Below are 14,841 nucleotides of genomic sequence, written 5' to 3'. Positions count from 1 at the left end.
TCGGACAGCAATGCACTGCGCCAACGCAGTGCATTGTGGTCCGCGCGCGCGTCACTCGAATTTTGACGCGAACGGCCAAAACGTTCGGAATTCGCCGAACGCACGAACAGCCAATGTTCGAGTCGAACGTACGTTCGACTCGAACACGAAGCTCATCCCTAGTAAGTAATCAGTGGGCACTATTAAAGCGGAGGTCCACCCTAAAGTGGACCTTCCACTCATTGGAATCCTCCCCCCCTCCGGCGCCACAATTGGCACCTTTCAGGGGGGAGGGGGGTGCAGGTACCTGTACAGTACAGGTATCTGCACCCACTTCCTGGATCGCTCTCAGCGGAAAGGGGCGTAGATTACGCCCCTTTCCGAAAGTCCCCCGCTGCCTGCTGGGAAACACACAGATCCCAGAGGCAACGGGTCCATCCTCATTGCGCAGCGCGACTCGCGCATGCGCAGTAGGGAACCGGGAAATGAAGCCAAAAGGCTCCACTTCCTGATTCCCATACCCAAGATGGCGGCGGCAGCACCCGAGAGACGATCGAGAGATCAGCTTCGGGTGCCGACATCGCGGGCGCGCTGGACAGGTAAGTGTCACTATTTTAAAAGTCAGCAGCTGCAGTATTTGTAGCTGCTGGCTTTTAAAAAAAAAAACGCGCACTCCCGGCGGACTCCCGCTTTAAAGTCTAACACCCTGGAGGCAACTAGATTATATGACAGGCAAGTTAGAATAAACGGGAGAAGAAAACAATATGGTTCACTAAAGAAGTAAGTAGGATAGTAAAGGTAAAAAAATATCATATAAAAGATTCAAGGAAACAGGAGTGTAGCTGACAGAGAAGAGTATGAAAATAGACAAAAGGAGGCCAAACATTATCAGTGCTGCCAAAGCACAGAAAAAGGAGGACATTTTCTAAATCTAATAAAAAACCTTTTTTTAGGTACATTAGTGATAGAAGGAAAAAACACAATGCGATCAGTAAATTAAAAACTGAGCGCAACACTTATGTTGAGGGAGACCTGCATGCCGCAAACCATTTAAACAATTCCTATTGTTTGGTCTTCTCAGAAATAAATTGCACTAACAATAACAAGTTGGAGAATCCTATTGGTTCTAGTAATGGTGGTTCATTTTTAGGATTTCTGGAGACAGAGGTAGCAGAGGAACTGGTTTGGTTAAAGCTTAATAAAGCAATGGGCCCAATGGTATTCATCCCAAGAGAACTTTGACATATAGTTGTTGGACCATTAACAGATCTTTTTAATCAATCTCTTCTAACAGAAGTTCCTCATGATTGCAGCAAGGTAGAAGCTGGTAATTACAGGTCAGTAAGTTTAACATCAGTTGCAGTCAAGTTAATGAATTCACTCCTGGAAAGAAGGATCATTGATCATTTAAAAATATAAAACTTGCTGAACCCAAAGCAGCATGATTTTATTGAAGGCAGATCATGTCAGACTAATCAGATTGAATTTTTTGACTATATTACCAACAGGGGCGGACTGACCATTTTGGCACCTGGGCACTGCCTGAGGGCCCCATGCCACTAGGGGGCCCCATCAGGGTTGCCAGCCTCAATAAAACCAGCGACAGTATGTGTCTGTGTGTGTATACTATATGTGTGTGTGTGTGTGTGTGTATACTGTGTGGCCTCATACTCTCCTATTGCCCGGGGGCCCCATGATCTTCTATTGCCCAGGGCCCCATACTCTCCTATTGCCCGGGGGCCCCATGAGTTGTCAGTCCGCCCGTGATTACCAATATTTTGGACCAGGGTGGTGCTGTGGACATAGCATATCTTGATTTCAGCAAGGCATTTGATACAGTTCCACATATTGATCTAATCCAAAAGTTGTACAAGCTAGGACTTAACCTTTGGGTGATTCAGTAGATATGCAGTTTGCTAAAGGATAGATACCAAAGTGTGGCTGTAAATGGGGTTCACTCGGAACAGAGACCAGTCACTAGTGGGGTAGCACAAGGCTCTGTACTAGGTCCTGTTCTATTTGACCTATGTGTAAGTGATATAACTAATGGTTTGTTGGGCAAGGTATGTCTTTTTGCTGATGACACTAATGTGTGTAATAGGGTTGATGTCCCTGGAGGTGTCTGTAACATGAAACATGATTTGGTTTTGCTGGAAAATTGTTCAATGCAGTGGAGACTGCAGTTCAATGTTTCTAAATGTAAAGTAATGCACCTAGGGAAAATAATGCCCTGAAAGAATACAACATTGGTGGTACAGTGTTAGCCAGCACTACAGAGGAAAAATCTTTGGGGGTACTTATTTCAGATAATTGCAAAATTCGTTTTTTATTGGGATTTTATGTGATAGACCAACACAAAGTGGCACACAATTGTGAAGTGGAAAGAAAATCATAAATGTTTTTTTTTTCAAATAAAAATGTGGAAAGTGTCACATGCATTATTATTCAGCCCCCTTTACTCTGATACTCCTAACTAAAATCTGGTGGAACCAATTGCCTTCAGAAGTCACCTGATTAGTAAATAGTGTAGACCGGTGTGTAATTAAATCTCAGTATATATACAGCTGTTCTGTGAAGCCCTCAGAGGTTTGTTGGAGAATATTTGTGAACAAACAGCATCATGGAGTCCAATGAACAGGTCAGGGATAAGGTTGTGGAGAAGTTTAAAGCAGTGTTAGGTTATAACAAAAATATCTCAAGCTTTGAACCATCATCCGAAAATGTAAAGCATATGACACAACTGCAAACCTACCATGATAAGGCTGGTCACCTAAACTGACAGGCCAGGCAAGGAGAGCATTCATCAGAGAAGCAGCCAAGAGGCCCATGGTAACTCTGGAGGAGCTGCAGAGATCCACAGCTCAGGTGGGAGAATCTGTCCACAGGACAACTATTAGTCATGTACTCCACAAATCTGGCCTTTATGGAAGAGTGGCAAGAAGAAAGCCATTGTTGAAAGAAAGCCATAAGAAGTGTAGTTTGCAGTTTGTGAGAAGCCAGGTGGGGGACACAGCAAACATGGAAGAAGGTGCTCTGGTCAGATGAGACCAAAATTTACCTTTCTGGCCTAAAAGGAAAACGCTATGTGTGGTGAAAAATTAACATTGCATATCACCCTGAACACACCATCCTCACCGTGAAACATGGCGGTGGCAGCATCATGTTGTGGGGGTACTTTTCTTCAGCAGGGACAGGAAAGCTGGTCAGACTTGATGGGAAGATGGATTGAGCCAAATACAAGACCGGAATCCGTTGGACAATTCGATCGTATGTGGGCTTTTTCTTCCCAAAAGTCTGACGGACCTAGAAATAGAACATGTTTTAAATCTTGGTCCGCCAGACTCAGTTCTTATTGGGAAGCCCGTTTGTCTGTATGCTGGTCCGACGGACCAAATACGACGCAAGGGCAGCTACAGCACCTGCCCGCGAGAATGTTTCCAGCGCAATCCTATCGCGCTTGTTCTCGGCAACAGGGTACTGTACATCTCACGCTCGCTGCAATAGGAAAAACACATTTTCCTATCGCAGTGAGCGCTAGAGGGAATGCTCCTCCAGGGGCATACCAGGCCCTTAGGTCTGGTATGGATTTTAAGGGGAACCCCCTACGCTGAAAAAAACTGCGTGGGGAGTCATCAGAAACACTTAAATTTCACAAATTTATGATTTGGCTTAGTATACAGCACTATGTAATATGTCTGTGCCCTATAAATTAGAATAATCACAGTAAAGCTCACAAATGTTTTTGGGTGTACCGTTTCTGAGTTTCTACTGATCTAATGGCAAAGTAAACTATGTAGGTAACGCTTTTCTTTTTCATGAAGAACAGAGTGAATTAATAAATCTGCAAGGAAATACATTTGCTGTATAAATCTGTGTAGATTTTATGAGTAGAAATTATACCTTGTCTAACATTTCTTTTGTATGTGCTGCAGAAATGCAAAATCTGACTCTGGCTTCAGCTATGGGTGTTGCTGGGAAACCGACTATGACAACACCGATTTTCTTCTTCAGCATTTGTCGCGCAAAGGCTCTGTGAATGAAACAAAGGAAAAAATAATTATCAACATCTCCAGAATCGTTGTATTTAATTCAGGCAAACCTGAACAAACAATGTGAAACAGGATGCTGCCATTTAGTCTAATAAAAGAGTGTGAAAACATGTTGGTGCATGTCAGTGATCAGAGCTGTGCTGCAACTTCTATAGCAGTTGTGAACATTTAAAGGGTAAGTTCACCTTTGCATAAAAAATGAAACCCTGAATTCGCTCACAGCACCCTCCCCAATCCACAGGCCCCTTGCTGCACTTATCTAAAATGATCACCTTCTCACGTCCCCTACCCCAACCGAAGTACTAGTCGGCATGCTTAAAAGTTTCACTATACAGCCCTGTAGGCTGTGTACCATCATAGTGCATATAATGAGAGGTTATCATTGGTCAACAAGGTCATGTGACCACTCTGAACAATGGGATATACTTCTTTTTTTTCTACTGCAGAGCTCAGGGAAATTCAGAAGAGTTTTCCATTGGCTGCAGTCCCCACTCTGTCCACCACTGCCATCTCCTCCATTGCTTTTTTCAGCTTCGTGCGCACACAGGAGTTACACCCAGGTCTATTTTCGGAATGCCGAGAGTGAGTCAATATGTACTCTGCTTGGCACATGCACTGTACAGTGTACATTGGAAGTAAACAATTGCTAGCAGCGTGGAGGGGAAAGTCTTTTGGCAAAAGAAAGTTTGCATGTCTCTTCTGCCAAAAAACCTCTGACTGCCAGCTATTTTTTATACTTTCACAAGCTTGGTTAAGAAAACAGTTCAAGAAGCAAAGCACTACTTGCCAATTCTTATAACTTATAACCAGTTAGAATCCACTTTTTTAAAGAACAGCAATTACTGATTGATTGGTAATTGCACTTTGCACTTACATCTTTGCTTCTTGCACTGTTAAATTAAATTACCCCATAACAATTTTTCGAAAAAAATTGATGGCTGTTTCTAAAATTGCATTTTCATTATGAAATCTGAATATTTTAAAGTATTGTTTACAAGAATTATCCTAGAACTAGGAGTTCTACAATTCATATTTTGCAAAGGAGTATAGTATATTGAGTGACACTGAACAACGTGAAAACAGCATTATAGTGCTTACCCTACTTTGCTTGGCATGTACATGAGTACAGGGACAACAGGAGAATCTTCATTGCCGTAGGTAATTAGATTTAATTCACGCAGCTTCCGTCTGAAGTATGTGGTATTGTGTGCCAACTGATTCACTCTCTTCTGTCCTACAATATGTGCATTCCCACTTGTCATGTAAGATATACAGTCTGTTCATTATTACACTGAGAAAACATCCTTATTGTATTAGAGAATTAAAGTGGTTGTTAAGCCACTCTAACATGTATACACCATCAGCACTGCTTCCTATTGCAGTGTCCCCATCTGTGTTTGATTTATAAAAAGAAATGTTGCAAATACCTAATTTCACTGCCGAGATTGTGATCACATGACTGGCCAGCTTTCTCCTTTCCTGCTTTGCGAGATGAAGTGGGCAGGGCTGAGATTCCTCTGCTGATGTCAGTCTGGAGGGGAGGAGGAGAGATCTGGCTGGTCATGTGATCACAATCTCGGCTCTTAAATTAGGTATTTACAGCATTTATATTTATAAATCATTCACAGATGGGGACACTGCAATAGGAGGCAGTGCTGATGGTGTATACAGGTTAGTGTTATGAAAGCAGCAGGAGGGGGGAAGGGCGGCTCACACACAGACAGAGAGGGGAGGGTGGAGGACACAGGAGCAGAGAGAAGAGCAGATAGCAGGCTGCTGATGACGGAGGCACATCAACTGACCACGGTGTCAGGGCTCAGCAGCCATGATACACCATGATCAGTTTACAGAGGGGTGGGGAGAAAATGGCAGGATCAGCCAGGTTTTTTAGGTGTTACAGGGAGCCAAATGACACAGGACAACCACTGTGTAATATAACATGCTTTAAAGGAGCATTTTTTTGGGGGGGGGGGGGGGGGGGTTAACAAACACTTTAAGGAAACTGATCCCTCAACTTCTAAAAAGCAGAATTTAAAAAATGTGCCTTAAAGTATAACTTTAGGACTTTTTTTTTTCATTTTTGATAGAGTAATGGAGGGTCATAACCCCTGTAAGTTTATTTTTTGCCATATGTGTCCCATTAGAGAGATTTCTCTTCACTTCCTGTCCCATAGCCAGAACAGGAAGTGAGAGAAAATCCCTGCAAATTCAGGGAATTCCTTGGGGACCCCCAGGTCACCAGAACTAGTGTTCTCATTGGAAGATTTCCCCAAAATTCAGGATTTTCTTTTACTTTCACTTTTAATAATAATGTTAAACAGGACAAATAGAGAGGGGGAATCTCCCTAACTGGGGAACAGAAAGCAATAAAAACAAACCCCTCTCCACTCTATCCAAAAATATAAAAAAAAAAGTTTTGCCTTTAGTTGTATTTTAAGACATGAAATGAAAGCAAAATTGCATGGTTTTAAAGCTCAATGCTGCCTTTATATGTGGCAATTTTGAGGCAAATTTTACCACTTTCAGGTTGCCTAAAATTGCAGGAACAACCAATCTCATCCATGCAACTTATGCTTAAAAGAGAAGTATTTTTTTTTACCATACTTCTCTTCTGGGTCACAAGAGTAAATATACCACATGTCTGAGAGCCAGCAGTGCCCACCCCCTCCAAAGCCTAGCACTACGGTGAGTGCTTTAGGAGCAAAGTGAAGAGCGGTGACGGGCAGTCATCACTCTCTGCTTGGCTCTGACCAAGAACTGAGCTATCAGTGCTCATGTGATCGCTCGGTTCTCAGTGTTAGGGTCAGCAGCGGACCGCTGCAGCATCAACAGATACTCCAACATGGAGGTAATAATGGATGTTTGCCTAATTCCAAAGCCCCTACTTCTCCTTTAACCATTTTAATTGTTTCACAGTGTTGATATAAATTGTTGTGAAGTCTGTATTGATCTGTTAGTTGTTTTTGCTATGGAAAACTGGTTAAAAGTTTTAAAATTGCTAGAATGTTTCAGTGTCTACGGCCAATATAACTCCTTTGAATTTTATGAGGCAGGCTTTAATCCCCTATCACTTAGCTACAATTGACTGACATTGCTGCAGGAAGCTCTCTGAACATGTGAATTATTTCTTCTAAGAGTCCACACATGGTTATCAAAGCCCAACTCCAGGCAAAAATTACATTTAAATAGTTCATTGTGCATCAATTACTTTACTCCTCAGTCTTGATTCCAGACACCTCTTCCTAAGCCATCCTGTAATCTAATGGATCAAAGCCACAGTTTTTACTCCCTGAGTGAAGCTAATATCAGACTATGGGGACCAGGCATTTTTACCTGCTTGGTATCCTCTTGTAGATTGGTCTCCTCACTGCCCCCCTGTGAGTCCTCCTGCCTCTGAAGTTTATGAGAGAGGATCCAGCTATTGAAGCACCACCTCTAGCAGATGTCCACATCATGCAGACAGTGCTGTGTACACCCAAAATGGATCCCAGGAAATAAGGAGAACAAAAAGAAGGATTGTATGTGACTGCGGATTTAGGTAAGTAAAATGAGCATTTGGACAGTTTTGTTTCTTCTTGCTAATACCTGAGTTGGACTTTAAGAATCAACTACGGGATTGGGGGTTTGTAGTGGCATACAAACCATACTTGAACAGGAACCAGGAAACTTGGCTTACTGGAAATCCCAATCTCTCAGGATTGAACTAAGTGTAGAAGGACACATACCTCCTAGAATCTCAAATACACAAAGGAGAGACCCTGCCTTACGCCATTTAAAATTAAGCAGTTTTACATGGAGTTTCACTTTAAATACTAAGGATGGCAGTGCATACAATTAATGAGATCATAATAAAGTTGAACTGTTCTTTAGAGTTGAAATATGTTTAGCTTTGATTAGAGCTTGGAAGAATCAAAATGTTCATTAGGTTTCAATGACCCTCACCAAAGATATCCTCTCACTCCCTGTCCATCTGACATCAGGAAAAGAATGGGGGTAGTAGTTTTCATCAGGACACAGATACAGACATTGATAAAATATTGCCAGACATTTTTTCTACTCTGATACAAATATGTTTTTCTTCGTGTCCTTGCTGGAGATATTTCCCCTAAAATTCTGTTCTAAAAAAACACCTTCTATTTGTATCCATAATATAAAATATAGTTTTGACTGGAGTTGGACTTTAAAGCATCTAATGTAAAAACTGGATATTGTTCAATCCACAGTCCAGCTGTTTCTGAAGATGTATTTCATCATTTTCCCATGCGGAAGGGATGACAGTTCACTGTATGTGTACAGTAAATATAGGTTCACGCCACAATGTGTGGATCAGTGGATATGTGTTGATATGCCCTGATGATACAGTATGTGTCACTGTGATGCATTGTTATGTGCATTGCTGTGCTCCTTTTGCTTTTATTTTTTGAAGAGACACCTTTGGGTTCATTTACTACATACAAATAGACTGTGCAGTTTGCAAGTGCATTTTCACTAATTTTCCCCAGAGCTTAGTGAACGGTGAAGCTCTCCTGATTTCCTTCAGCCAATCATGTCAAGGAAAAATACTGTTTTTTTTCCCTTGCATCTGAGGGGATATTCTTTAGCCACATTTACTAAGCTCTGGGGAAAATGAGTGCAGCTGCACTTGCAAAGTGCACAGTCAACTTGCCTTTAGTAAATCAGCCCCCTTTGCTTTTAACCAATGCATGGTGCAGTGTATTGGAACATGCTACAGTTAAATAAATTGCTGCCTGGCTCATTTTTTCAAGTATGAGTAGTGGCAAAGGAAATGGCTGGAATGCGGCTTAGTTTTATAGAAAAACTTATAGCACTTTCAGAACCATGGCAATTGTGTTCTTTGTAAGTAAATACAGCTACAAATATGCAAAACAGGTTTTTCATATAAAATTATGGCAGAAGGCAATCTGTAATCTCACCAATTAGAGTCCCATCACGTCCCATAATGCACTTCATTATCCTGAGGATTTGTTCCGCTACTGAAGGAGACATAGATGTTGCATACACTGCACTATGAGAATGGATTCTTAGATATGTCACAAGTTCCTGGTAAAGAAAACATGGGGAGTAGTTTATTAATAGAGTTGTGCTTTATTTCAAGAGTGTGAGCAGGCCTCATTCATTACTCCTCATACTTCATCAATATTGTAGGTAATTACACTTCAAAGGCCTATAGATATGCAAACCTTTGCATATTATTAACAATAAATAAAAGAGTTTTACAATAACCTCTCACTGATCTTTGTAGCTACAGGCACTACGGAGCATTCATCCTCAAAGTTCACAGCACATGCACTTAGCTCATTCAAGCCATCATCTCGGCATCTCCATTCTCCTGCTCCCCTTTAGTAATGACTCAGTAACCTTCCAGCCTACTAATTACTATTCTAAACACAGAACAGGTACTTTGGTAGTGGGGTGCAGGGTGAGCTGAGTTGGTAAAGAAATTTAACAACTTCAGTTCCTATACTGGATACTTTGAGGTTTGATTGAGCAACAGTGCCTACAGCTATAGATGTCAGAGAGGGCTTGTTTTAAAGCTCATTTGTCGGTTCTAAAGAAAATGTGAATACCTGAAAATCAGTTTTTCTCTTACTTCTCTTACTCACTGTAATTAAGCCCTATCTCCTAGGGTTCTCTTACGTACAGCACAGATATTGGTATTTCAGAGCCCAGGGTAGTTATTAGCATAGGATAACACCTCCTTAATCAGGATATTTAACCCAAATGTAGCTACGCTAGGTGAAAATCCAAGCTTCCCTAATATTTTTACTGATAGAATAAAACCAGACACAGAATATAGTAAATATAACTCAATATGTACTTTCAATATATTGTGCACTTGTTAATAATCATTAAGTGTCCATAAAATCATATAGTGCTCTGTGCTTCTACATGTACTCCTAACACGCCTAGGGCGCACTGCTGCCTAGGGGCGCCCGGCCACTGGTTTCCCTCCGCGTTTGCATGCTCTTCAAGCTGCAGCATGTAACTAACTCAGTCTCAGGCAGCTGATCCGTCCGACCGGTAGTGTAATTATAGGCGCTAGAGGAAGAAGAGCCAATGCTTGTATAGCGGTGCCTTCTGTCACATGGGCAGGGCAAAGGGGGTGGAGTCAGGGGTGGAGCCAATGGGGGCGGCAAAATTAGGTTTCGCCTAGGGTGTCAAAAATCCCTGCACCAGCCCTGATTGTCATCCTATTAGGAAGTAGAGAATCAACAGATCTTCTACCAGAAACAACATATGAAAAAACAATGTTACAGGGGGATAGATAGCAATATGTTACAGGGGGCTCAGAAAAACAAAAACGTCCGTGTTAATGCTACTGACAGACTACTGCGTATATGCGTTTGCTTATATCTGTAATTTTACTTAGCTAATTAATTTGTTCATTATTAATAGACAAACATTTTCACTGTAATCAAAAATCATAATAAAGATTGTGGATGGATTCACTCACCCTTTTCCCCGCAATATATCCTCCACTGGCACTAAAGCTTTTCGTGAACGTTCCCATCATCACATCAATATCTGCAGGGTCTGTCCCAAAGTATTCTACCACCCCTCTTCCTGTTGCCCCCACTGCCCCGATACTGTGTGCTTCATCCAAATATAAGTAAGCTTTGTATTTCTTCTTCAGTGCCACAATTTCTGGAAGGCGGATAATAGATCCCTCCATACTAAGGAAGAAAATGTAAAATGTATCAAAACATGATCTAGTTCTCAGCCGGTATTTGCAAAGATGTTAATTATCCAATAAACACACTATATATTCAACTAAGGTACCTTTCTTCAGGGACAAATATAATGTATTTTTAGAGGTAAATTAATTGCAAGGGATTTCCCCTATATGGGCAAAGTTTTATAGGGTTAGTTCACCTTTACCAAAAAAAACTGCCTATGCAAATATAGGGCATCTATAGATAAAAATAAACTGTGTAACCTAACCGAAGTTGAATAATGCCCTTGTTATAGATGTAGGCCATTTATTTACCTCCTGAAGCATGGCCAAAAACTTCCGGAGATGGCATCCCCATCCTCCCTTGCTGCTAGGATGTTGCTAAGGAACTCCCAGCCATAACTGCTCAACCCCATCATCACAGAAGCAAATTCTCCAGTCCACCTGCCCCTCGTATGTGTTCTCTCTGCCCTCTTCTGAGTATCTACGTATGAGCTAAGTGATGCAGCAAAGGAGGAGATAGTACATTTGCACATGTTCGAGGGTTTGAGAGCTTGCTCCTATGATGGTGTGATGGTGGGGGTAAGCAAGAACAGCTGGGGGCATGGTGGGTGGGACCCTGTGGTGACATGACATGATCAGCATGCCTATGCAGTGCAGTCATCACCCGATCAATGGGAGCAGGGCAGTTTCCCTGTACATGGCAGGACACGACTGCAATTTGAGGAGGAGCTGTCTATTGTTCAGAGTATTGAAATTATGAGCTAAAAGCTTCTTGGATACAGCAAACGACTTCACTTTTATGGAAGATATCTTTATCACGTCTTACAGCATTAGAAACATGTTTAAGAAACAAGGAGCATACAAGTACATATAACACAATAAGAAGGAAAAGGAAAAGAAAGGCGCCTCTAAGTGAAGTATGCAGCATTTAATGTAGCACTAACCCCCGAAGAAGCTGTTGGTTAGATCTGGGCTTACTGTTACCTTCTGTTTTGCTCGTTGCACGTCTAGGGGTGTCCCGTGGTAAATGGCCCAGCAACTTGAGAGACTGACAACAGATCCACTTGAATGGATTTTATTTGCAAAACGTAGACAATGAACAGTCTCTTAACTTGGGATCAGAGGGTTAGAAAGGAAATTCAAGTACTCTTAGTATCAAAGTCAAAATGTTGAAGAACTTGCTTACTTTGACTGCATCCAGAGAATAGCCCTTCGCAACTGGATGATCACTCAGGTTGGGCAGTCCTTCTCTCACAAGGCCTAGCAGCCAACAAGGTGCTTACTCAGGAGCAAGTCTTAGCCACAGACGTTGTTGTAGAACGTACAAGATAATGTCTCTGCCACATACGTTGTTGAACACATAGGGATACTAAGCTTGAAAACACTCATGGGATACCTGGATCCTTCAGCCAGCTTGGCAATGTCCACAAGACCGGATTCTCTCGGGTACTTCAGCCCTTCCAGGCTCTTACTAAGAAACCAACCCGTACGTGGTCTTCTTCTGAGGAGTTCTCCCCTGGAATGCTTGAAGTCACTGGGTCTCTCCCAAACTGGAGACAGCACCCAACCACCTCAGAATCCTTCTTTCGTTTCCTTGCCTCGGGCTAGCCTGCCCCGAGACATCAAAATTGGGTGGATCCGCACCTCAGGCCATAGCCTTCCTGGGGGCTGGTCAGGAGGACCAGGACCATGAAGTCAGTACATCATTCTGGACCTGGAACCCCGAACCACCTGACGTCCACATCTTAAATATACTCTCTCCAAGAAAGCACAATGAGAGCGCCACTCCCACTGGGCGGGCTCCGAGAGAGAGTAACTTAAGCAACTAACCAGACCATAGTTTCATGCCTGCCAGAAGAGACAGTGCCCCCTGTGGCCAGGCTGAACATTTGCCCCCTGTGGCCAGGCTAAATTTAGACAATTGTACCCAAACCAAACTGCAGTTTATGCATAACTTTGAAAAACGCATAGCGCGTGCTCTTCAGGAGCCGCCGCTACATTAATAAAGTGCACAAAGGGTTAAAAGCACTTAGAAGATCATTGAGTGTTAAAAAAAAGATAAAATCAGGATTCCTCATCTGTGGCGTGTGTCCATCCTCAGCAAGGTAATAGAGAGCAGTGTAGAGCCGTCTAGCAGCTGTAAAGCGATCTCGTCCATGCTGGAGAAAGGAGGCAGCAGGGAAGCCTGTGTTCACTGTGGGACACACGAGGCTGTTGGCGTTGGTGCAGTACCGCCTACTGGTATAGATAGGTATAATATATATTTATATATATATATATAGATATATATATAGATATAGATATACATAATATAGAAAGCTACTTGCTGTTGCTTGTTCCAACACCCCTTATCCACAGCATGTGCTTTGTCAATTTATATTCAGCTTCTTCCGGAAATAACTATGACATTTATTCAACAAAGGTTCGGTGAGAGTTCGACAGTCATCTCCTCTGATGGGCAGTATTGAATGTCAATAACACCTTGCTCTTGATTGTCCCTCAGTAGGTGATATTGACATTGATGCGTTTTATCCTAGGATTGACCCTTTCTGATTGTGTAATCTTTATACAACCCTGGTTGTCTTTAAAAATGAGAATTGGTTTTGACATGTCTATGCCAATCTCCACAAAAAGTTGACAAATCCATATCACTTCTTGACAAGCGTGTGCTGCTGCAATGTATGTTGCTTCAGTTGAAGATAGAGTTGTCTGCTTTCGACTAGACCAACTTATGGTTCCTTCCCCATACTGGAAGATGAATCCACTTGTGGATTTGCAGTCTGTGCAGTCCCCGGCCCAATCAGCATCCACATATTCGATCAGTTTTGGAGTGGATGTTGCTGTTAACAGTAACTTCATCTGAATTGTTCCTTTGAGGTACTGCATCACTCTTTTTATTGCGTTCCAGCCATGCTGACAGGGAGCTGAGACTTTCCTGCATAGTATGCCCACCTCTGCGGCTATGTCAGGTCTTGTCACAGTGGTAACATATAGCAGATTACCGATTTCTCTGTGATAGGTGTCATTGTTGGGTAGCAAGTTTTCTGCTCCTTTGGTAGCCTGGTTGACTTCTTCTGCATCTTGCATATGGAATTTTTCCAATATTTCAGAGATTTTCTCAGATCTGGTTGAGAAGATAACTTCCTACTTCTTCTCTCTATTTGAATACCCAGATAGTAGCTAATGTTTCCTAGCTCTTTGATTTCAAAATGTTCTTTCAGCTTGTGAACTTTCTGTTAGTAATCCCCTTCTTGTTCAAAACAGGTTATACAGTCAGGTCCATACAGTGGTGTGAAAAAGTGTTTGCCCCCTTCCTCATTTCCTGTTCCTTTGCATGTTTGTCACACTTAAGTGTTTCGGAACATCAAACCAATTTAAACAATAGTCAAGGACAACACAAGTAAACACAAAATGCAATTTGTAAATTAAGGTGTTTATTATTAAAGGTGAAAAAAAATCCAAACCATCATGGCCCTGTGTGAAAAAGTGATTACCCCCTAAACCTAATAACTGGTTGGGCCACCCTTAGCAGCAACAACTGCAACCAAGCGTTTGCGATAACGTGCAATGAGGCTTTTACAGCATCCTGGAGGAATTTTGGCCCACTCATCTTTGTAGAATTGTCCTAATTCAGTTACATTAGAGGGTTTTCAAGCATGAACGGCCTTTTTAAGGTCATACCACAACATCTCAATAGGATTCAGGTCAGGACTTTGGCTAGGCCACTCCAAAGTCTTCATTTTGTTTTTCTTCAGCCATTCGGTGGTGGACTTGCTGGTGTGTTTAGGATCATTGTCCTGCTGCAGAACCCAAGTTCGTTTCAGCTTGAGTACACGAACAGATGGTCGGACATTCTCCTTCAGGATCTCTTGGTAGACAGCAGAATTCATCGTTCCTTTTATCACGGCAAGTCTTCCAGGTCCTGAAGCAGCAAAACAGCCCCAGACCATCACACTACCACCACCATATTTTACTGTTGGTATAATGTTCTTTTTATGAAATGCAGTGTTCCTTCTACGCCAGATATACTTGGACACACACCTTCCAAAGAGTTCCACTTTTGTCTCATCGGTCCACAGAATGTTGTCCCAAAAGTCTTGGGGATCATCAAGATGT

The 14,841-nt window shown here is 42.2% G+C and overlaps 1 protein-coding gene across 3 annotated transcripts in view; it reads right to left on the bottom strand.

Annotated features, from left to right (window-relative positions):
- The window catches only part of LOC143987283 (serine palmitoyltransferase 3-like), a 95,825-nt gene that overhangs the window by 5,373 nt on the left and 75,611 nt on the right, over positions 1 to 14,841 (bottom strand). For 2 of the 3 annotated variants that reach the window (XM_077485905.1, XM_077485906.1), the window contains 4 exons: positions 10,504 to 10,723; positions 8,963 to 9,089; positions 5,127 to 5,262; positions 3,880 to 4,009 (listed from right to left, as the gene is read on the bottom strand). In XM_077485905.1, coding sequence (XP_077342031.1) covers positions 3,880 to 4,009; positions 5,127 to 5,262; positions 8,963 to 9,089; positions 10,504 to 10,723 — 613 coding nt within the window. The remainder of the gene's footprint in view (positions 1 to 3,879; positions 4,010 to 5,126; positions 5,263 to 8,962; positions 9,090 to 10,503; positions 10,724 to 14,841) is intronic. The other variant, XR_013276623.1, reaches the window with a different exon arrangement.

Source organism: Lithobates pipiens, unplaced genomic scaffold, assembly GCF_037356315.1.
Source record: "Lithobates pipiens isolate NorthernLeopardFrog02 unplaced genomic scaffold, aLitPip1_a1.2 Scaffold_18, whole genome shotgun sequence".
In the NCBI taxonomy this organism is placed as follows: Eukaryota; Metazoa; Chordata; class Amphibia; order Anura; family Ranidae; genus Lithobates; species Lithobates pipiens.
This window is presented reverse-complemented; position numbering and strand designations above follow the sequence as displayed.